The sequence below is a fragment of the Echinops telfairi genome, unplaced genomic scaffold (genome assembly GCF_000313985.2).
Source record: "Echinops telfairi isolate 266 unplaced genomic scaffold, ASM31398v2 ScPeMD7_3533;HRSCAF=4204_0, whole genome shotgun sequence".
In the NCBI taxonomy this organism is placed as follows: Eukaryota; Metazoa; Chordata; class Mammalia; order Afrosoricida; family Tenrecidae; genus Echinops; species Echinops telfairi.
This window is the reverse complement of record NW_022107431.1, coordinates 47,950,025-47,975,222: the sequence shown is the minus strand read 5'-3', so window position 1 is coordinate 47,975,222 and position 25,198 is coordinate 47,950,025. Positions and strand designations below refer to the sequence as shown.

The 25,198-nt window shown below is 37.8% G+C and overlaps 1 protein-coding gene across 1 annotated transcript in view; it reads left to right on the top strand.

Moving 5' to 3' along the window:
- Window positions 1-24,141, top strand: part of LOC101645392 (amine sulfotransferase-like) — a 33,595-nt gene extending 9,454 nt beyond the window's left edge. The window contains exons 3-7 of the mRNA XM_013004522.2: window positions 1,274-1,482; window positions 4,123-4,249; window positions 7,040-7,134; window positions 21,320-21,503; window positions 24,012-24,141. Of these exons, the coding sequence (XP_012859976.1) occupies window positions 1,274-1,482; window positions 4,123-4,249; window positions 7,040-7,134; window positions 21,320-21,503; window positions 24,012-24,133 (737 nt within the window). The 3' untranslated portion in view covers window positions 24,134-24,141. The remainder of the gene's footprint in view (window positions 1-1,273; window positions 1,483-4,122; window positions 4,250-7,039; window positions 7,135-21,319; window positions 21,504-24,011) is intronic.
- The last annotated feature ends 1,057 nt before the right edge of the window (window positions 24,142-25,198 follow it).

Below are 25,198 nucleotides of genomic sequence, written 5' to 3'. Positions count from 1 at the left end.
TTTTCTTTCTATCCATGCAATTTAAAAAATGTTTTATTTTAGTCTTCTTAAAATTTTTATTTTACTTTCTTAATTGGGAGTTAATACATTTATTATTCCACAGTTCAGTCACATGAAACTATTGTAAAATTGCTCTCACGTTCTGTTTCCAAATATTCTTTCCCTTCCGGGCCTCTTTGGCATTGTCTCACTTTTAATGACACCCCCCATCACCACTATTACACCTCCGACTCCCTCCACCCCCCAGAAAAACAAAGAAAAGAAAACGTTATTCTACTTGCTGTCCCTGGGGCTTCATCAATCCTGGGTTCCATATACCAAAAACCAGAAAAACACCAATTCCAAGTTAAGGTTTAGGACTTTATTAGAAATCATTTTCATGTTGAACCAAAAAATTTACCAAACTGACTGCATTGAGTTGATTCCGACTCTGGGTGAACTTTTAAATGCTCTGGAAGTGTTTACAGGAGTAGAAAGTCTCATCTTTCTCCCTGGGAGTGGCTGCTGGGTCTGAATTGTTGACCTTATAGTTTGCAACTCAAAGTCTATCCCAGGGAGCCCGCCAGAAAACTGCCTATTAACTAAGTATTGCCTTTGATGTGTTTCCCCCACCCCAAGTAGTAAAATTTATCCAATTGCTTGAGTATGCAATATGATTTTTCCACTTTGACTAGAAGAAAATAAGAAATTTGTTTTATCTATGTAGCTGTCGTATTTCTCTGATCTGACCCTCTCCTGGCAGAGATGGTGGGCAGAGAGCTCAGGGCACTCAGCACAGGATCGGGGTCGCTCTGGGACTCATGTTTCACTTTCTTGAGATGTATTTCATGACAGCGGGATTCTAGCATAAGGCTCTCAAAAAGGCCTTTGGCCACTAGAAACTACTGGGAGGATATTAGCTCTCTCCCTTTCTCTCCCCTGAGCTTTCTCTCCCTCTCCCTTGTCCCCCTCCTCAACCTCTTCTTATTTCTCTCACTCTCTCTCCCTGCCTCCCTTCATTTCTCTTTTAGGTCTTTAGAACTATCACTACAAAGATTAGATAAAGTGTGACCTTAGTGGATCACGGAAGGCCATGGAAAACCTTTTCTGATGCTGAGATCTACTTCAGCACAGTGTGAAAATTGGAAGTCGACTTGGGTTGAATTTTGGCAGTATGTCACTTTCACATTTGTTCATGGTGTGAGTGTCCAAAAGTACCAGGAATCAATTAAGAAGTAAAGGGTGATGGGATGACTGTTTACAGTGTTAAAAACAAGATAATTTATTTTTACAGGTACAATCTGGACTCAGCAAATTATAAGCTCTATTTATTTCGAGGATCATCGGAACAAAAATTCCCACGAGGACACATTAGCTAGAGTACCTTTCTTGGAATATAATATACGCAAAGTGGACTTTTCCAAGCGCCCATCTCCTCGCCTCTTTGCTACCCACCTTCCCTATTACATAATGCCAAGGGGTTTGAAGAACAAAAAGGCTAAAGTAGGTCATAAAAATTGCTTATGAATTTCCCCCCAAGATGTCTTGTTCTCTCACCTTCTTCATCCACATTCTCCCAAATGTTCTAATGATTCTATTGTGATGATATTGCCTTACATGTTTAAACATTATATGTGGAATTTTAAGTATTACTTTAAGTATTTTAAGTATTAATTAAAAGTTTAAGTATTACTTCCTTTGGATCACCACCCATGTAGTTTTTCAATGTAATTATATAAATGGCTTTCATATCAGCACATAAAATTCCTTTTAGTGGTTTGATAATGTTTTGATTTGAATTGTATATAAAATATTGGAGGGCAGCTAGGTTAAAGCAAATGTCTCTGTGGTATTGTAACATGCGTTCTTGTAGCTCTTTGCATTTTTCTGTGCTGGCAAAGTGCTTTTCTGAGAGTGAAGCTTTCAGGTTTATGTGTCGAGTATTGGTAGCATGATCTACTTTTCAAAATATACTGTATCACCTGAGACTTCTTCAAATAACATATAAGGATCTTTCTTCCTTCATGAAAACATTTTCCGGTGAGTGGAGTGATCTATTTGTTATTGTGCTAGGAAAAATGTCATTCTTCAATACCTTTAATTTATTATATTTTTAATTAATTTAGCATCTTTTAAAAAATCATTTTTTGGAGGCTCTTATAGAAATTGAGGATTATGTATATGTTTCTAAGCTTTTAAATAATGATATATTATTATATCATTTTAAAAGTTTTATTTTTCAATTTAATGTTTTGTAGAAGTTCTTAGGATACATGGATGGCACAAATGGTTTGTGCTTGACTACTAACCTAAAGGTTGGCAATGAACCTTAAAGCCAGTGGTCTCAGCCTACTTGGCAGCTCTATGGAATAAAGGCCCAGTGATCTGCTTGTGCAAAGCTCACAGCCAGGGAGACGACAGCACAGGAATTGCCATTAGTCAGGATTCACTCTACTTTATTGAGTAGAAGCAAAATCGAAATCCTTTGGCAGATACTCTTCTCTTTTCCTTTACTGCTTAGGATTTCCAGAACGTTTTCCGTTTTCTTAAGGACTTCTAAGGAACATAAGGGTCAGAAATAATTTTATGCTTAATTTACCTGGATTTTTATTTTTGTTTATTCAAAGAAGGGAAAATCATATGGAATGCATTTTTAGAAACTGAAGATGTCATACATATACAAATGTTTATCTTTAGAAAATGTTATCTTTTTTGCCTTTTTCAAAACTATAAAGTCATTTTGATGTTTTCTTCAACATAATTAGTTTCCTTTTTAAAACAAAATTCAGTGTTTTATATTTTATTAATCTGTTTCCATATTGTTTATTTTCTCATACTTTGTATATGCTTCTTAGCATTTTAATAAAATAGTTCCTCTATTTTCTAGCTTCTATTTTAAAATCTTCAACATTGTTAGGCTATGAATAGTCAGTATAGTTTTGATAATATTTTTATAATTCATAATTTCAGTTTCACTTGTTTTATTTGTCCAAATTACTTAAATATTTTAAATTTCATATGATTATATTCCTTTATATATTAAAAGATTTTCCTGGTACTTAGTATCATGGCCCTATCATCAGGTAGATGTTGCAAGAATTCTAGATTTTGGAATTTATTATAAATTTTATGACCAATTATGTGGTAAACTTTTTTAGATAAAAAAGTATGTTATATGTGACATCTTAATGCACACATAATTGTATGTAAAATTCAATTAAGGGATTCACATTTTTCCTTATGTGTAAAGTTATGTGTAAATTTGTCTTTTTAAAGTGCCAAATCAAAATTATTATGTACCTAACTCAATTAATGGCACTCAAAATTTTTTAATCTACTGGACAGTAGTGAGTATTTGTGTGTGTGTGTGTGTGTGTGTGTGTGTGTTCACAAAATTTCTCTCTACTGATTGGTCATTAAAAATATTTATCATATTGTTTGTTCATTTGTCCTTTGATTATTCTGAAGTTTTCATTTATAATGTCAACTATCTTCATTTTGCCTTATATTTTCTTATATGCCTTTGTCTTTTCTTGAATTCATATTTTATTACCAATCACTATACCAATTGACAATTATAACATTATCGCTTCTTGTTTTTCTTCACTACATAATTAGTTATTCTACTACTTGTACTTTGGCACATATTTCTTTCACTGTTTGTGAATTTCTCTTCCGGTGCACATCTGCATCAGTTTCATTATGCAGTCACCTATGGCAGAATTGTGAAGCCACAGAAATCAGAATAGACAACTGTACAATTTGGGGTTACATACATATATTAACAAGACAGTCCTATGAAGACAGTTAGATGAACACAATTGGGGATAGAGTAGACAAATATCGGAAGGTGGAATGCACAGGATTTTATCTTGCTGCTCAATGGCCTCCCTTCTCCTGAAAGCACCACTTTAATGGGTGTTAAAGTTGCAAAGGCCTATCTTATAGGCAATATTTTGATCAGATCACTCAGGGATCTCAAGCATTTTGTAATATCAAAAATGTAAATAACTTAAATTTCCATAACTAGTGACTTGCATAATATGTCTTGTACATTGAGTTAATAAAATACTATGTAGATGTAAAAATACCGAGGAGGATAACTAAGGAATTGTTAAAATTATTATTTTATTCCCTCTGCAGGTAATTTACATCTACAGAAATCCTAAGGATGTGTTGGTCTCATTTTTCCATTTTTCCCAATTTGTGACTCTATTAGAAGTTTCAGACACTCTGGAAAAATTCATGGAAAGATTTCTGGATGGAAGAGGTGACTGAATTTATTTTCTAATGCCTTTATGAAATAATTTACATCAACATTTAGCCCAGTTCTCAAACTTGAGTAACATAATTGGGGATGGAGTAGGAGATAATTGAAGGTGCAATGTGCAGGATTTTATTTTACTGCCCAGTGCTGTCCCTGTTGCTGCAAGGACCACTTTAAGGGGTGCTAAAGTCCCAAAGGCACATATTATATGAGATATTATCATCAGATCATAAAAGAATCACAGAATTCTAACAAGTGCTACTAACTAACCACATGCGGCATATGATTAGAAAGAATGATAAGAAAGGAAGAAATCCAAGCTGCATGGAAGGCATTCGTGGAAAACACGCTTCAGGAATTGATGGGATAAAAGTTGAAGTTTTCCCATCAGCTGGCGAAGCACTGAAAGCATTCACTTGTCCATGCCAAAAAATCTGGAAGATAGTTCCCCGGCCAACTGATTGGAAGAGGTCAATAGCTCTACCAATTCCAAGGAACTGTGACCTAAGCCACTAAGGAAAATATCTAACAATATCATTACTATCGTATCCAGGTAAAATTTTGCTGAAGACATTTCACAAATAATTGTAGTAAAACATCAACAGGGAGCTGCCAACAACGCAAGCCTGGTTCAGCAAGGATACATCATATGAGGGATAATATTGCAGACATCATATAGATCTTGTCTGAAAGTGGCAAAGGCATTTGTTTGTGGGTAAGAACCACTGTGGATTACATTGCAAAGATGGGATATTCTACAACTACTAATTGTACTCATGTTGAACCTGTATAGTGACCAAGAGGTAGCTCTACGAACCCAACAGGGGAATACTGTATGACTTAAACACGACAGGTGTATATTTTCAGTTGTGTACTATTACTATATTTATTCAACCTGTATGCTGAGGTTGAGTGAGAATCTGCATAAAAAAGAAGATAGAATCTAGATTTGGGGCAAGTTTATTAGTAACCTGTGATAGTCTGGTCTGCTGGAAGCAAGGAGGACTTGAAACACGTGCTGATGAATATCCAGGACTGTACCCTTCAGTATGGATTGCTTTTAACTCAAAAAGAAAAAGTTCTCATCACTAGACGAATAGACAGCATCATGCACTTGACCTAAGCTGTAATATTTTCAATCACCTGATATACTTGTGAAGGTTGGACAATCATAACAGGAGAGTTGATTTATTTGACATATGGGCTTGGTGAAAACTATGGAACGTACCCTCAAGTTCCCTGTCTTGGAAGAAGTGCAGCCAGAAGGCCCCTTAGAAGTTAGAATGGAGAGACTTTGTCTTACATGCTTTGCATATGTTATCAGAAGGAACCATTCCCAGGAAATGAACATCATGCTTGGTAAAGCAGGGAAAGACCCTCAGTAAAATAAATTGTCTCAGTAGTTTCAAGAATGGGCTCAAACATCCCAATTGTGAAGATGCACAGCCCTGAGTGTTTGGATCCTGTGTATTAAGGGTTGCTTTGAGTCCGAAATGACTTGAATAGCATTTAAAACTAACCCTAACATAACCAGAGTAGAGTCCACTGGTGGTTGAATGCTTAACATGCTCAGCTGCTGACCAAACATTGGAGGTTCAATTCCTCTCAGAGGTACTTTGGAAGATGGACTGATCAATCCACTCCCGACATTAACTACTGAATTCTACTCCTCTAACATACATAGTGTTACCATGGGTCAAAACCAATGTCATGTCAACAATGTGTAATTTGTGTGCCTGTCAGGGATCTGTGGCCAGATTTATATGTCAGTTGTGGAATTTCATTGCACCACTGATAAATTTGGGTGACTCTCAGTCATTTCAGTTACCTAAATTCGCTCTCTACAGATCTTAGACTAGCAAAGAGGAGGATAAAGAAAAACATGCTTTCAGGTAGAACTAAATAACAAAACAAAGCTAAGACTCATGACTATCAAGGTCATTCCAATTCACACTGACCCTGCAAGACACAATCCTTGGGGGTTCTGAGGCCGTAGATCTTTAGTGGAGCAGAAAGTCTCATCCTTCCCTCAGCGGACGGGGTCAAACAGCTGACTTTGTAGTTAGCAGTGGAGTGTGTACCTCACCATGTCATCGAGGCCCCTTCCTTAAGGTAGAGGAAGTAGAAGAATGAATGGTCTTTGTCTCTCTTTTCCTGGAAACGTTTTATTATTGCAAAGAGGGGCGGGGGAGGGATTGTAGTGGGGCAGGCGCACCAGTCCTTTATGGCAGCCAGCAAGTTCCTCCGCTCCTCTTGCTTCCTTTGGCTTGGATGTGTGTCCCAAGCCGCGCCTTGATGAATTGATTGTCCTTGGATTACTTAAGCAGCTTCAGGGCGCTGAGCTCTTACTGTGCGCAGCTGGACACCTCCGGGATCAAGTCCAACAAGAACTTGGTGTGCGTGGTGACCCTAGCGGCTGTGCCTCGGCTTGCTCATTCTCTTGGTCACTTGTAGCCCTTGTGGAGGACATGGACACAGAGGGGCACAGCTGTGGCCTAAACACAGTCCTAGAGGGATCCGGCCAGATCTGGAGTCTTAAAAAAAACACACCAAACCACTTTAAAATAAGATCCTTGGCCAGAGAAGCTTTTTTGAAGGAAAATTGCCACTAATTGCATGTGCTTGCTCCTTAAGTCACTGTCCCATTTCCAAGAAGGAAATAGGACTGACAAATAGTGGGGATTTTATTATTTCTCAGGAAACTGCAAAAAGAGAAACAAAACAAAAATATATAGAGTTTATTGATTAAAAACTAGTGTAACATCTTTACCTTGTTATCAACTCTTCCCACAGTTGTAGGAAGCCTTTGGTTTGATCACGTCAGAGGCTGGTATGAGCACAGACATAATTTCAATATTCTGTTTATGATGTATGAAGATATGAAGAAGGTAAGGTTGGGTTATTTTATAACTTTTCCCCCTTTAAAATCCTTTCTTTTCTTGATTTCAGTGAACCAAATTCTCCTAGTTCTATTAGGATCTCACTCTTCAATCCTCTTGAGATTTCTTTTGGGGGCCTCTAATTTTCTGATCACACCTTAATTAGTATTTTCTTCCAGCAGTAGCTTCAAGGTCTTTTTTTGCTGTTCTCAGTTTTTATATCGTTAACTCCTCAATTGTAGCAATCAAGGCAAACCCAAATATCCAGAGCTTGTTGTTGTTGGGTGCATCAGCTTCTCCCCATAGTGACCGGATGCACTACAAAATGAACCTGTGCCCAGTCCCAGCCAACCTCACAATTGTCCCCATGTCCGAGCCCTTTGTTGCGGCCACGGTGTCATTCCATCTTATTGAGGGCCTTCCTTTTTATCACTACCCCCAACTTTACTAAGAATGATGTCCTTCTCCATGGACTGGTCTCTTCTTAAAACATGTATAAACTATGCAAGACAAAGTCTTGCTATCCTTACCTCTAAAAGTGCCAGACATAAATGAAGAAGGAGAGCAATGTGGAGCATTCAGATGAGAAGCCACTCCTATGATATGACAACTTACTGCCTCTGATGAATGTGTGCCCCATCTTGTACATCCTGGTTGTCTTATTAGGAAGATTTATGAAAAATCACATAACATTTAAATATTAGCAAAGTTACTTTAGGCAGTGTGTAAAGCAGTTGAAACCCATTTTATGTTCACCCTTTAATGGTCTCCAATTAAGGTGTTATTAAACATTATCTACTCATGACAGATTGTGGGATGACATCAAAATATCATCCATGGAAAGTGTAAGGAGTTATTCAAAGTATGGGAAAGAACAAAAAGACAAAATTAGATGTGAAAGAACTCTTCAAACTTGCTCTAGAATATAGAAAAGCTAAAACTACTGGGAAATGATGAGGTGGGTGAGCTGAGAAGAAAATGTCAAAGGCTGGCTGTGGAAGAAATGGTAAATTATTATAGTAAAATGTGAAGGGATTAAGAGTTAGAAAACCAAGAGGCAAATAGCTCACTCAATATTTCTCATGCACTTTGGACATGGTATCATGAGGGAACACTTCCTGAAGGACATCAAGCTTTGTGGTTTGTGCAAAATCGGAAGAGTATGAAAGAGATGGATTGACACATGGCTACAGCAGTGAACTGAAACATAACAACAACTGTTGCCATAGCATCTTGCAGGGAAGCATTTCATTCTGTTGTACATATGGTTGCTAAGAGCTGGAATGGAAGGACTTCCCCTACCAACAGAATTAATGAGAAAGAGACAGGTATTAAGTTTCTGGATAGTATACTTAGATACCTTGTGTTGCTCTTCATGAAGATGACTGTCATCACTAAAGCAGGATCCCGATAGTTGGAGGAGATTATGAGATAGTTTTGATATGTGGAGGCTGAGTTGATTTAGAAGCATCTAAAATGGAGAAAATGAGAAACAAGTGGAAAATGCAAGACTAAAGCACAGTGACGAGGCCTGAACAGAATACATTAATTATATCACTGCTACTGTATAGAATATAACTGAAACCATGTTTGTGGTTGAAATAATGAAATCAAAACCGGAGGAAATGAAGAAAGAAGCCCTAACTGTAAAATGAAGAAGTACATCCAATCACTAGGAAATTTAACCATGACCTGTTTAAGAAAAGAGAGTCGGACCCTTCAAGAAGGAAGCAAATGAGCAATTGTATTGGGAAACCAAAATTGGAGTGTATTTGTTATTCAGAAAACATACAGATTATTTTGAGAAATAGGGAATGCAAAGAATAATTAAAACTACAAATAACAAAGTTAAAATAAAAGTAAAAATGTCAAATGAAGAGTAGTGGGTTGTGCTGCAGCTCAATTGTAACTTGCTTAGAAATAATGTGATGAGTTCCAACTCTCTATCTCCAGCCTATATATATAACTTTTTTGGTAGTTTTTACTTAGTCTGGAATTTCTGCTGAAACATGTTCACTTTTCGTGACCCTGCTAGTATTCAAAACACCAGTGACATAACATCCTGCATTACAAAACCCACAAACCACCAAAAGACAACAAACTGACAGGTCAGTCCCAAATGGAAATGCTGAAAGGTTCTACAAACAAAATAGTGAAAGATGCAGAAGGTATCAAAAGAAGGTAAAAAGAATATACAGAGTCACTATACCAAAAAAGAACTAGTGAACATTTAACCCATTTCAAGAGGTAGCAAATGAACAAGTATCAGTGATACTGAAGGAAGAAGTCCAGGCTGCACCAAAAGCATTAGTTAAAAACAAGGCTCCAGGCATTGATGTAATAATGCACATTGAAATGTTTTAACAAGCTGATGAAGCATTACTCGTGTATGCCAAGAATATTGCAAGACAACTGCTTGATCAACTGATGACTTTCATAAAATGATAATCATGTCTCTAAAGTGAACCAGACACATAAGTAAACCGTAGACATATGAGTGGATTTTGGGTTTGCACATAATTCTAGTTCTAATCTAAAAACAGCTAGCTATTAAGATATTGCACATGTAAAGAGATCACTAAGGATATGGGTGGTATAAACAACTGTGGTGACGAAACCAGATGGTGCCTGGCTATCACAAACAATAAAGAATAGTGTCTTAAAGTCTTGTCTTCAAATAAGTAGTCATCTGAGCAAACATCAGTTAAGTTCACCTGGAAGAAGCATACCAGCCTCTGGGTTGCAAGGTTGGTAAATCATAAAATTCAAATCCAATGTGGAAATGATGTCAAAGACTTAAATTGAGAACATCCGGTTGTAGAAGGCTCTGGATAATAGTGGAAGCCCAAAATCTTTTTGAAGTGTTTCCACATGGTTTAAGCCTCTAATGAATGCACTCTGATCATAGCTGAGGTATAACCTTGTTGTCAGACAGAGAGCATTTAAAAATCCATTAAGGCAGATGTAGTTAGGTTAAAATGCAATACCTTACCTTCCGATATCCTGTTTGACCAATTTTAAAGTTGTTTCAGTTTTCAATATTTAATGTTCTATGTTTTATTGAGATTTTTCTGTTTTATCTAATTGTTGTTGTGTGCTTCTTGTTTGTTTGTTATATGATTATCTGTATATGAAATCCAGGAAAGGGAGACCCATAGAGACAGTAACTGGATGGAGTGTTGCCTAGGGTGATAGCAGGGGAGGATAGGTGGAAATTGGGAGCTAAGAAGAATGAGAATTAGAAGACAATGTTCTGAATTGATTGAGGTGATGCTTGTACAAATCTTCTTAATAAGACTGAATGATTAAATGGCATGATGTGTGTAGTAGTTACATAATTTCATGTCAACTTGATATATAAAAGTATAGGAGTGTATTCTAGCCTGTCAATCTGGCCACAACCTGACTGTGACTAGTTGTTTGCATGGCCTTCTCCTAAGAAGGGTCCTGGGAATCTCCTCTCCCTTTATCTGCCTTCATTTTCCTGATGGCTGACACTGATGGCAGTCAGAACCCTGTGATGTAGCCACTACCATTGGATCCACATTTTACACCCACCAGTCTATGATCTTCCTGCATTCTGCATCATTGCATGTGGCTGCGTGAGTCTGAAGAAGAATTTATGGACTAGTTTCGTACTTATGGACTAGTATTGGACTTAAGGTCTTCATCTTGACTAAACTGGAATGTTTGCCTAATATACAATTGCTTCTTGATATAATGCTCTTTCTTACATATATATGCGTGTCAGTAGATTTGTTTCTCTAGTCAACCTGGCCTAACACATATGTGAAGTGTATATCAATATAACACTTTTTTTAATGGAAAGGATACAGTGTCACTATACCCAAATTAACTTTGTCACTTTCAAACATCTCAAGAGGTAGCCTATGAGCAAGTATCAAAGAGAATGAAGGGAGAAGTCCAAGGTGCACTGGAAACACTAGCTTAAAAACAGGGCTCCAGGAATTGATGAAATATCATTGTAATGTTTCAGCAAGTTGACAAAGCACTAAAAACACACACCTCCAAGGCAAGAAATGTGGAAGACAACTACTTGGCCAACAGACTGGAAGAGATCCATGTTTTTGACCATTCCTAAGAATGGTCACCTAACAGAATGCTGAAATTTTAAGACTAATAATCTGATGTCAACTTGAAGCTATTAAGATTGAAGGGGTGGAGTTCAGCCTGTCCATCAGGTCACGCTCGATGACCTCATTTGGAGGCACAATGGACATAAATAGCCCACTGGAGACCAGATGCACATTCACTGTCTGCTTCATCTTCCTGCTGACAAGACACATGGAACCAAGCAGATGGAGCCAGAGTCCTGGAGATGGAGAAGCCTCGTGGAGACCCACACCAGCATGGAGTTACTTCCACGACCACTGGATCCACAAGATTTTCCACCTGCTGGCTCATGGTCATCTTGCATTCGGCATTATTGCATGACTGTGTGTGTCTATAGAGGAATTTATAGACTGATATTGCACATATGGGCTAATATAGAATTTATGGACTTGATCTTAACTGGGCTGGGATGTTTTCTCAATATACAATTACTCTTTGTTATAAAGCTCTCTCTTACACACATATGAGTGTTTCCCTGGATTTGTTCTCCAGACTAACACATTATGGTATGAGGAGTGGGGTACGAGAGAAACAAATTGTGAAGATGAAGAGTAGATGCTTGTTCGACCTTTGCTTCATGGTGGTTTTTCTTCTTTGGCTAGCCAGAAATCAGAAATGGCCATGCAGTTTAATGGAATTCCTTCTCTAGCCTACCCAGACTAACAACAAATATCCTTGATAGGACATGCAATTAAAAGTTTGTTGAAGATCAGCCAACAATATTTGAAGCAATACATTGTCTGAGAACAGCTAGATATTCAAACCAGATTTTGAAGAGAATAGGAAATAAGGGATTTCACTGATGTTAGATAGGCCTTCATTGAAAATTCCTGATAACTGCCTTTACTGTGTCCTATAAGTTTTGGTACATTGTGTTCTCATTCTCATTGGTTTCTAGAAATTTCCTAATTTCATCTGTGATCTAGGCAAGTACACATTCCTTTTGCATAGAGAGTTATCCCCCCTGATTGTTTGCTCTTATTTTCTTAATCTTCCTTTTTCTGATTTCCAGCCTCATGGCACAGTGGTCAGAGAGAAAGGTCTGTATGATATCAATGTACTTAAATTTATGCAGATTCATCTTATGACCCAGCATGTAATCTATTGTCAAATATCTGCCATGTGGCTTGAAAAGAATGTGAATTTTTTTTTGTATTTGGATGAAGAGCTTTGTAAACATTTATCAGGACAAATAATTTAATTGTAGTCTTTAGCTCTATAGCCTCTTTGTTGACTTTCATTCCCTGTGTTCTTCATTCTCAGAGAGTGGTGTATTGAAGTCACCTACTATAGTTGTTGAGCCTGTGATTTCTTTTTTCATCGTTTGGAGCATTTAGTTGTTGTATTCAGTGGATCTCTCATTCAAGGAATACATGTTTACAATGCTTAGTGGTTCTTTGTCTACCGTTGCCTTAAGTATTATATAGTGTCCCTCCTTGTCTTTTTTATGGTCTGTACCTTTTTAAAAAATCATTTTATTAGGGGCTCATACAACTCTTATCATACTCCATACATACATCAATGGTGTAAAGCACATTTGTACATTCATTGCCCTCATCATTCTCAAAACATTTGCTCTCCACTTAAGCTCCTGGCATCAACTCTTCATTTTTCCCCCTCCTTCACCCCTCCCCCTTCCCTCATGAACCCTTGATAACTTATAAATTATTTTGTCATATCTTGCACCGTCTGACGTCTCCCCTCACCCACTTTTCTGCTGTCCGTCCCCCAGGGAGGGGGTTATATGTAGATCCTTGTAATCAGTTCCCCCTTTCCATCCCACCTTCGCTCCACCCTCCTGGTATTGCCAGTCTCACCGCTGGTCCTTAAAGGATCATCAGCCCTGGATTCCCTGTGTTTCCAGTTCCTATCTGTACCAGTGTGCATCCTCTGGTCTAGCCAGATTTTTAAGGTAGAATTGGGATCATGATAGTGGGGTGGGGAGGAAGCATTTAGGAATCAGAGGAAAGCTGTATGTTTCATGCTGCTACACTGCACCCTGACTGGCTCATCTCCTCCCTGCGACCCTTACATAAGGGGATGTCCAATTGCCTACAGATGGGCTTTGGGTTTCCACTCTGGACTCCCCCTCATTCACAATGATATGATTTTTTTTTTTCTGATGATGCCTGATACCTCATCCCTTCAACATCACGTGTTTGCATAGGTTGGTGTGCTTATTCCATGTGGGCTTTGTTGCTTCTCAGTTAGATGGCCACTTGTTTGACATAAAGCCTTTAAGACCCCAGACACTACATATTTTGATAGCCAGACACCATCCACTTTCTTCACCACATTTGCTTATGGATCCATTTGTCTTCAGGGATCATATCAGGGAGGTGAGCACACAATGATATGATTTTTTGCTCTTTTATGCCTGATAACTGATCTTTATGGCACCTCATGAGCACGCAGGCTGGTGTGCTTCTTCCATGCGGACTTTGTTGTTTCTGAGCTAGATGGCCGCTTGTTTACCTTTAAGCCTTTAAGACCCTAGATACTATATCTTTGGATAGCTGGGCACCATCAGCTTTCTTCACCACATTTGCTTATGCACCCAATTTGTCTTCAGCAATTGTGTTGGGAAGGTGAGCATAATGGAGTGCCAATTTAATAGAAAAAATGTGTTCTTGCAATGAGGGAGTACTTGAGTAGAGGCCCAATGCCATCTGCTACCTTACCCTGTTGCCCCGAAAATAAGACAGTGTCTTATATTAATTTTTGCTCCCAAAGATGCGCTAGGTCTTATTTTCAGGGGATGTCTTATTTTTCCATGAAGAAGAATACAGTACACATTTATTGTTGAACAACAAAAAAGGAAATGTATTATCTGTATATGATCCGGTAGTAGTTGTCATCACAAACCAGCATAATCAGACAAACTGAATCCTGCAGTATCATGAATTTCTTGTTATTACCATTATTTCTGTGTACTATAATCTATGGTACATTTACTCATAATCTATGGTACATTTACTTGCACTTCCTATCTATTCTGGCTGCACTGCGGCCAACAGTGAGCTGCATGGCGTCGCCCACCACTAAGATCCATAATCCAGAGTTATGGTAGCTAAGGGGGGCCTTATTATCAGGGAGGTCTTATGTTCGGGGAAGTCTTATTTTCAGGGTATGTTTTACTTTGGGGGAAACACGGTATTATACTAAATGCATACATATATTCTCATAGATCTATTTCCACATCCTCATATATAAATATATATACATATGTACATGTCTGTGTTTAGACCTCTATAAATGCCCTTTACCTCCTAGCTCTTTTCTCTATTTCCTTTTACTTTCCTCTTGTCCCACTACCATGTTGAGTCTTCATTTAGGTTTCAGTAATTCCTCTTGGTTACATTACCCTTGATCACACCCTACCAGGCCTCCTACACCCTCCTCACCGCTGATTTGGATCACTTGTTGTTCCCTTGTCCCTGCGTTTGTTAACACCACTACCTTTTCCCCCACCCCACCCCTCTCCCATGTCCCTGGGGACTTTGTTGCTCTGCTCCCTTGCTGCTCGGTTTCACACCCTTAGTATTTTGCTTTGGTGTGGTGGCATCAGATAAGGTGGAATTCACACATTGTGTCTCCAGTGTTGTCCCCTGTAGAGCTGTAGGTCAGTGAGGGATGTCCTGTCTCATAGTGGGGCTGGCTATATGGTACTCTCTGTGAATTGGCTGCTCTGAGCAGGAATCTCTTCATCAAGGCTTGGTGGGCAAGGATGTGCTCCACTCTCTTCCTTCCCCTTCATTTGCTCCCATGTGCTCTGATCAGACATTTCGCTCTCCCGGAGCTGCAATTTCAGTGCTTTCCTCAGAAACAAATTCTTCGGGGGGTGGGGGTGGGGGTGGGGAGGTGTCCACATAGTTGGGATTGGGGCCAGCCCCTCAGACCTCTCCACTGGTTCCCTACTCCATGCTGGCATGTTGCATTCACATCTTGGAGCACTGGGTTGAAGTTTGGTTCCTCTATCCCTGTGGAAATATAAACAATATACTCCCCTTGGGTGGGTTAGTGTCCTGTGCTCCTGCTACTCTTTTCTTTTTAATTTTTTTCCCTCCACCCCTCCTCCTTTATAATTGGCTACCATATGTATCCCTGGATTTGGTCTGCCCCCTGCCATACTACCTTGTCCTCAGCATACTCATGTTATACTTGTCCTTTTGTTCTTGGCTTATTTTGCTTAGCATGATTTCCTCCAGTTCTTCTCATACAGCAATGTGCTTCATACATCCATCACTGCTTTTTAGTGAGAAGTATTCCATTGTATGTATGTATCACAGTTTTTAATCCACTCATCAGTTGATGGAAATTTAGTTTTTTTCCAGCTCCTTACAATTGTGAACTGTGGCGCAATGAACATTGGAGTACAGATGTCCGGCCTTGGTTTGTTTCTTGCCTCTTCTGGATATATGTCCAGCAGGGGGATTGCTGGGTCGTATGGTAACTTGATTTCCATGTGTTTTAGGTATTGCCAGATTGATTTCCATAGTTGCTGTACATACTTACGGTCCACCAGCAGTGGATAAGAGTTCGTATCTCCCCACAGCCCCTCTAACACTTGTTGCTCTCTGATTTTTTAACTGGGCTATCTTTGAGGGTGTTTGGTGGTACCTCATTGTCGTTTTAATTAGAATTTCTCTTACGGCTAAATATCAGGAACACTTCCTCATATGTTTATTGCCCATTCATGTTCTGCCCCTATGAAATTTCTGTTCAGGTCCCTGGCCTACTCCTCAGTTTTTTTCTTTTTGGAAGCTAGCATAGTATTGTATTTTAGTAATAAGATCTTTGTCTGATGTGTCATTGCTAATGATGTTTTCCCAGTTGGTGGGCTCTCTTATTACTCTCTTTGTGAATTCTTTCGATGAACACAGGTGTTTTATCTTCAGTATATCCCATTTGTCAATTTGTGCCTCCTCTCTGTTGGTGTCCTTCCCTATTTCTGATTCCCTGTGTCAAAGTTCTGAAGTTGGTCCCAATTCTCTCATTGATGGCCTTAATAGTTTGGGGTTTAACTTCAAGATCTGTGATCCACCTTGAGTTTATTCTTGTGCATGAAGTGAGGTAAGGGTCTTGTTTCATTTTTCTGCAGATAGATATCCATTTATTCCAGTACCACTTGTTAAAGAGGGCATCTGCTTCCCATTGGACATTTTTGGGCCCTTATCAGAGATTAGTTGTCTGTATGCTGCTGATTTTATTTTTGGGTTTTCAATTCTTTTCCATTTGTCTGAGTATCTGTCATTGTACCAATACCATGTGGTTTTGACAACTGTGGCTGTATAGTATGTGCCAAAGTCAGGTAAAGCAAGCCCTCCCACTCTGTCCTTCTTCTTGAGGAGTTCTCTGCTAATTCTGGGCTTCTTCCCTCTCCATATGAAGTTGGTAATCAGTTTTTCCATATCTTTGAAGAAAGATGAGGGTAATTGTATAGGGATTGCATTAAATTTATATAGTGCCTTAGGCAGAACTGACATCTTTACTATATTGAGTCTTCCAATCCTACAGCATGGGATTCTTCCATTTGTTGAGGTCACGCTTGGTTTCTTGTAATAGTGTTGTGTAGTTTTCCCCATATAGATCTTTTGTTCTTTTAATCAGGTATATCCCTACTTATTTCAATTTGTGCTTGGCTATTGTGAAGGGTACCACCTTTTTGATCTCCTCCTCAGTGGTCTTATCTGATGTGTATAATAGTCTGATGGACTTTTGTTTGTTGTTCTTGTATCCTGCCACTCTGCAAAACTCCTCTATTGCTTCCAGTGCTCCCTTTTTAGAGCTTTTCGGGTTTTCCACATATAAAATCATATCATCTGCAAACAATGATAGTTTCATCTCTTCCTTCCCCAGACAAATACCTTTTATGTCTTTTCTTTGCCTATGTTGCTAGCTAAAACCATCAGTATGATATTAAATGAGAGTGGGGACAAGGGACATCTCTGTCTGCTCCTCTTTTTCAGTGGGATTGTGTTAGTCTTTACTCCATTGGCTACCATGTTGACTGTTTGTTTTTTATATATAGCTTGTATTGTCTTGAGGAATTTTCCTTCCATCCCTGTCTTCTCAAGTGTCTTAAACAGGAATTGATGATGGATGTTGTCAAATGCTTTTTCTGCATCTATCGATATTATCATGTGGTTCTTATAGTTTTTCATGTCAATGATACTGGTGGTCTTTCATATGTTGATCCATCCCTGCCTCCCTGGTATGAATCCCACTTGGTCATGTTGGATTGTTTGTTTTATATAGTTTTTGCATTCTATTGGCCCATATTTTGTTAAGGATTTTTGCATCCATGTTCATTAGGGATATTGGTCTGTAGTTCTCAATTCTTGTGGGATCTTTGTCCAGATTAGGTATCAGGGTTAACTAGCTTCATAGAACGAGTTCAGGAGTTTGCTGTCTTCTTCTATGTTCTGGAAGAGTTTGTGTAGGATTGGTGTTAGTTCTTCCCTAAATGCTTGGTAGAATTCTGTGAAGCCATCTGGTCCAGGGGATTTTTTTGGTTGGTAATCCCTTGATAACCTTGTCTATTTCTTCTATTTCTATGGGACTGTTGAGATTCTTGACGTCCTTTGGGGAGGGATTTTTTCCTCAAGAATTTGTCCATGTCTTCCAAGTTGTTGAATTCATTGGAGTACCATCCTTTGTAGTACTGTGCAATTATCCTTTTGATTTCATTAGGGTCTGTTATAATGTCCCCTCTTTCATCCCTCATTCTTGCTTTTGAAATTTGTTCCCTTCTTTCTTTGGTTAGGTTGTCAGCAGTCTGTTAATTCTGTTTATTCTTTTAAAGAACCAACTTTTATCAACATTAATTTTCCCCATAGTTTTCTTATTTTCCCTTTCCTGAATCTCAGCCCTGATTTTTATAATTTCTTTTCTTTTGCTATTAGTGGGATTGTCCTGCTGACTCTTCTCTACTTGCTGTAAATTTTGTGCCAGAATATCATACATGAGCCTTTCTTCCTTTTTCAGGTGTGCATGTATTGCTATGAAACTTCCTCTGGTAACTGCCTTTGCTGTGTCCCTTAAGTTTTGGTATGTCGTGTTCTCATTCTTGTTGTTTGGTAGAAATTTCCCAATTTCATCTCTGATCTGCGGCAGTACACACTCCTTTTGCAATAGATATTTATTCATCCGCCAATTGTTTGCTCTTGTTTTCTTCATCTTCCTTTTGTTGATTTCCAGCCTTATGGCACAGTGGTCAGAGAGAGAGGTCTGTATGATATTAATGCGCTTAAATTTATGTAGATTCACCTTATGCCCCAGCATGTGGTCTATCTTCTAATATGTGCCATGCGGGTTTGAAAAGAATGTGAATTTATTTTTGTATTTGGATGAAAAGCTTTGTAAATATCTCTCTGGTTAAATAGTCTAATTGTAGTATTTAGATCTCAAGCCTCCTTGTTGAGTTTCTTTTCCTGTGATCTATCTTCCTCAGAGAGCGGTGTATTGAAGTCACCCACCATAATCATTGCAGCTGTGATTTCTTTTTTCATCTTTTGGAGTGTTTGGTTCACATATTCAGTGGGTCTCTCATTCGGGGTATATATGTTTACAATGCTTAGTGGTTATTTGTCTGCCATTCCCTTGAGCATTATATAGTGTCCCTACTAATCTCTTTTTATGGTTTGAACTTTGAGGTCAGTTTTATCTGAGATTAGAATTGCAACCCCTGCTTTTTTGAAATGCTGTTTGCTTGGTATGCCTTTCTCTAGCCTTTGATTGTCAGCCTCTTTTTGTTTGTATCCTAGAGATGTGTCTCCTGTAGGCAGCAGATTGATGGATTGTGTTTTCTAAGCCAGTCTGCTAGTGTCAGTCTTTTAATGACTTAGTTTAGGCCATTGATATTCAGGGTTGTTATCTCCATCTGTGGACTCTGTGATGTCACCTTATACCTTTTGTGTTGGGTGTTTTCCTACTTTCCTTTCTCATTAGTGTGTTGTGCGTGTGTGTGTGTGTGTGGTTCATTCTTGAATTCTTTCCACCCTTAAGCCAATGCTAGCTTGGGGGCTGTTTTCTTCTTTGTTGCTGTCTGAGTGGGGTTGTTCAAAGTGGCGGCCTCCTATTTGTGCTTGGTGAGTGCCATTCTTCTGCCCATACTGGGTTGGCAAGGATCTTTCGTCAGGCTAGGTTATTTTTTAATGTATTCTTTGACTGTTTCCTTGTCTGGGAAGACTCTTATATCTCCATTTATCTATAGATAATATGGCTGGATAGTGTATTCTTGGGTTTGTGTATTTTTTTTAAATGTATTACTCTACTCTCTCCTATTCTTACTGTCCACTGATAAGTCTTAGCATATCCTTATTTGGGAACATTTATATGTGATTGCTTGTTTTTCCCTAGCTTCTGTCTTGATTTTCTCCTTTTCCTCAAAGTTGGATAGTTTAACTATTATGGGCCTTGGTGACTTCTTGGGATTCAGCCTAGGTGGTGTTCTTTTAGCCTCCTGAATGTTTGCCTGGTTTTCATTCATTAAGCTGGGAAAGTTATTTTCCAAGGATTCTCACACTTTTTTGGAGAAATTATTCTGATGTTGTTCCTCTTCATAGCATCAGACATAGCTTTTAGGTATTTTTCAGCTTCTCTGATGATATTATTAGATTTTTGTTCATGTTTGTTAAAGTCTGCTTGACTGTCCTTTGGGTCACTGGTGGGTTTCTCTGCCTCCTCCAGTTGGTTGGCGAAGTCTGTGAGTCTGCTACTGCTTTTTGTTATCTCTTCCATAAGCTCTTGTATTTCCCATGGTTGTGTGGTCTCATTTCATCCGTTTTCTATATTGTTTCCTTCATCTGCTGTATGACTCCAAGTAGCATTCTCAAAATTTCTGTCTGTGGCAGATCAATGTCTGCTTCTTCTATGACATCCTTAGGTTCAGGACCTCTTCTGCCATTGCCTTTTGTTTCTCCTATTTTTTTATTGGCAAATGTTTTCCCAGACTGTGGGGTAGGTGGGACAGAGAGATGAGAGGGAGACAAAAGTAACAATATAGCTGAACCTAGATCCCTTACCATGTGGTTGGAGGGGCTTAAACCCTGCCCCGAGATGGCTGAGCCTGTGGTGGGTGAGAGAGAAGAGAAACAAAAGTAACAATATAGCTGAGCCCCGATCCCTGACCATGGGGCTGGAAGACTTAAAACCTGCCTTGAGGCAGTGGCAAGTTGTGGTTGTGTTGAGATAAAGCCCATGTGCCAGCTCCAAATGGTCCCGGCACTGGCCGAGACAGTGGCAGGGCTAAGGTCCAACCCTAGCCAGCCTCCACCATGGTAAGCCAAAGGCCCCCAGCCCCTCAAAACCTTGGGGGTTTATGCCTACTTATCTTTATGATGCTCCTCCTGAGATCCAGCAGTGTTGAATTTCCTCTTAGTAACTTTCCTGTGCTGATTTCTGTGGAGTCCCACTGGTATGTGTTATTCAGGCTCCATCTTCCTAGAAGTCTCTCTTCATTCAAGTCTTAGAGTTATCAAATACTACACACATCCTGGTTCAATTTTCATTAAATATTAAAGGCATTATATGTTTTTATAATTTGGAACTTACTTTTGTAATCAGAAAGTAATACTCACATTTTTTGAAGGGACAGTTCTTAACCTTCTTGCTCGAATTCAATGACATCATTCTTCCCCTTGACTATTGTTCTAAATCATCCAAGATAACAGTAAACTTTATTTAATACATTGAATGTTATTTTCTATTATAGCCCTTATTGTATTTTGTTTTCTATACTACTTTCCTTAAAAAACTGTGTGTACTATGAACAAATACAAGCAAAATTTCATTCTTCTCTTAAACTCTTTCAGGATCTGACATATTTTCTGAAACATCAAATTTTATAAACCTTGACTTAATGAGCAAAGATGAACTTTATAAATTCAAACAAGAAGACACTTTCAAAAAGTTGACTAACAAGTACTCATTTTCAAAGAAATAATAAAAAAGTAATATCTGTCAAATTTTATATTTGACAGTTAAATATGTATTGAAATTGTTATTCTGTAATTCATGCATAAATTGACTAATTTCTCATACCCACAATTTCTTTTAGGATCTTAGAGGATCTGTGCTTAAAATCTGCAATTTTCTTGAGAAAAAATTGAGTGACGAGGCAGTGGATGCAGTTGTGAACCTGGCCACATTTCAGAACATGAAGTCTGACCCACAAGCAAATTATAGGAAAATCCTTAAAGATGAAATTGGAACAAGGAAAGATGGACTTTTCCTACGCAAAGGTGATGTTCAGCGATTTATAGAAGCAAATGTATTTAATGGTTCCTTGAGTTCTTTGTCCATATGGGAATTAAGAGGTTTTTTTCCCCAGTGTTGTTCTATAAGTGATACTGGCCTTTGTATTCCTAGTGCCTATCTGTGGTTCAAACTCAACATGGCCCTAAAGTGTGCCTCAGAACCTGTAACACATTGAATGTAGAGCCTGAACGTGGGCCTATATAATCAATACTAGTTATCTTCTTTCTAGACTATATGATGCCACTCTTTAAAATTTATTAGCAATATTTTAGTGGAACATAATGGATATATATGAATATAAGCAGCATAGGTCCAATTATTGTTTTCTCATCTTTCCCCTAAAACATTCTGAAAGGTAACTGTAATACTCATTTTATTATCTCTATTGTGTGGAGGTGGCTTGGTTGTATTCTTGTTATTTTTCATGAGTCAGATTTTTCATCATAAAGAGTAGAGTGACATAGAAATACCTAATGTGTTATAAATTCAGGTATTCAACTTATTGGACAATGGGAAAAAAGTTTTTGTTGTATATCTAATGTGTACAAGAAATTATTTTTAAGATTGAATGTATTTTCCTGCATATTGATGCCCATTAAGTTCAAATAATTTATTTTAATCATGGTACTGTATGTCATTCTAAAACAAAATTTGTATTTCTCTATTTCATATACATTTTATTCTCTGATTTATTCATAATGTCTTATAGATGGTCATTAATTAATACGCTGTTGTACCTGAGTAAGTTAAAAAGTATTGCTGCTAGGGTTCTAGTTCTTACATGTGATGGCTTATTTCAACCTAAATATTTAAAATATTTCTTAGTGATTAGTGAAGGCTTCAGAAAAAATTCTCTCAGTACTATACTTCTCTTTTTCTCATGATGTTGTCTTAAAACAATAAGTTCTGTTCAAACAGTGACTTCTGAGGTAACCTGCCCCTCCAGGTTAGTTCAAGGCAGAGAGCTCCTCTCAGAATTGTATGGTGATTATTTTATACCATTTCAAATGAGAAATGTTGGTAGACTTTCTCCAAGGAAATAGTCATATCCACAGAGGCTTCTATGGGAGAAGTTGTAGAAAATGGAAAACAGATTTGCTGAGAGAATCTTTGTCATTGTGATCATACATATGCTCATCTTTTGAAGGTATCAAGGGTTTCACTATACTAATTTCATTTAGCAATCTTCCTCTATCTTCCCAAATTCCCAATCTTGCTGCTTCAGAATTCTTCTGTGCACAAACTGAAAGAACTGTAAAGGAACACGATTTAAGTTCCTCAAGGATCCCCAAAGTGCTGTTTTGATGTGTTGTAAGTCAAAGAGTAAGAGTTCTTGGGCAAGGGTTAGAGAGAATGAAATAGCACCTTGGGCTTATATAGATCTGGCTGAATGATATGGTGAGCAACAACTGCTTCAGAGCTTGATAATTTTGTTTAATGATAATTTTGTTTCCATTATTTTGTAGCAATACATGTTGACTTATCCTCATATCAGGATGTTAATCGAAATTTCCCCCAATAATCATAGTTTTTAAAATGCTCACTTTTCCTTATTCCTATGCAAGGATCAGTTTGAGCCTCTGAGCCACTCTTTGGAGAACAGATGTGGCAGTCTGCTTCCATAAAGATATGTGGCTTTGGAAACCTTGGATCAGTTCTATTCTGTCCTAATGGTCATTATGGGTCAAAATTAAATTGAAGGCAGTGGGTTTAATGGTTAGGTTTTATTATTAACTTTTCATTGTTCAGTTAAATCAAACATGATACAATTTTACGCCCACAAGCATTTTCTTATTGCTGTAATTGACAATAAGAATGTGTACAAAGGAAACTCTGTTAACAAAATTTGCTAAACTACTGGACTTTAATTGAAAAAAAATTAGTGTGCTGCTTAAACTTTCTATAATGTAACCTTTTGTAACCTTCACATTAACACTTGACAATCTTTAAATTTTATTAACTTTTATCAATTTAAAGATGAATAAATATCTACCTTACAGGCTTATTTTAAGATGTAAGTGGTCTGTCCGTACAGTGTTTCATGGGAGGAAGAGGAGGCTTCCTACTCCCATAGAGAGTTTAAGTCTCAGAAACCAAAAGTAACAGTTCTACCCTGTCCTCTAGCGTTGCTATGCGTCAGCATCAACTCAAGGGCAGTGGGCCTTGTACTGTTGGATACATAGTAAAACTGGGGGGAAATCTCTTTATGTATATTGGTGTTTCATTCTTTTCAGTAAACATCATGTTGCAATGATTATAAAGAGCGCAAGCCTAAAAGAGACGAACATAATCTATACTATATTTATTGTTTTACTGCATTCCTAAGATAGTTTCTGAAGTTATTACCACAAAAGAAAAGATGAAAAATCAAACCTTTTGGAAAACTAACCGATATTTAGCTTCATTTAGAGAAGATTCAAGTGGGTTGGGATAACCTTCACCCTTTGCATTTTACATGGTCACTAGCTGCTCTTCATATGTTATCCTACTAGGTACCATTGGAGACTGGAAAAATCACTTGACCGTGGAACAGAATGAAAGATTTGACAAGGTCTTCCAAAAGAAGATGAAGAATGTTTCCTTGAAGTTCATCTGGGATATAAATGAGGAGTAGAATTCTAACTACAGTCAAAATAATCATACAAATCTACTAATCAGTTACATACTTTGATATACATATTGATGTGTTTCTTATGTAATTGCTAATTTAAAATTAATTAATTACTTTATTATTTTAAATGAAAATATAAGTATATCCAGATAATTGGCATGAGTTTGAATTTTAAATTTTATTTAAATTAATTTTAAATTTAAATTTTAAATCCTTAAAATTTAAATATTAAAATGATTTGGGAAGTATAGTTATACTGAAATGTAAAAATAAAAAGCATGCATCATGAACTTTAAATGTTTTGAGAATTTTTTGTGTAGTATGGATAATTACAGATCCACAATTAAATCTAGGACCAATTAGACATTAAAAGTAATTTCAATTTGTTAAGTTTTAATTATTTATCTTCAAAATCGATTTGAATGTGAAAATGGGGTTGCTAGTAGAGCAAATAAAGAACTCAAATATAAATATGTGTTCATTATGATAATTTAGCATCACAAAGTTTGCACAAAAAATCAGATCAGTGAGTGAAAAAGAATTAATTATTCAATTACTTGAAAATTTGGATATAAAATGTATCACACAAATAGATACCCTAAAACTCAGACTTTGTATGTTGGTCTGGGTAGCCTAGCGAAACAAATTTATAGGCACTCCTATGTGTATAAGAAAGAGGTTTATAAACAAGAGCAATTGAATATTGAGAAAGCACCACAGCCTGGTCCAGATCAAGTCCATAAGTCGGATATTAGTCCATATGTCCAATACTAATCTATAAATTCACCTTCAGAGTAATGCAACACATGCAATGATGTCAAATGCAGGAGATCACAGGCCAGTGGGTGGAAAGTGTTATGGATCCAGAGACTGTAGAAGCATCCCATTGCTGGCAGGGGTCTCCAGCTCCCAGAGCTCTGGCTGCATCAGCATACTCCATCAGGTTTGTCATCAGTACTGTCTCTCAGGGAGTGAGTATGTGTCCTGCTTCCAGTGAGCTGTTTATCTCCTTATCACCTCCAAATCAGATCGTCAAGCTGAGACCTGATTGAACTCCACCCCTTTTCA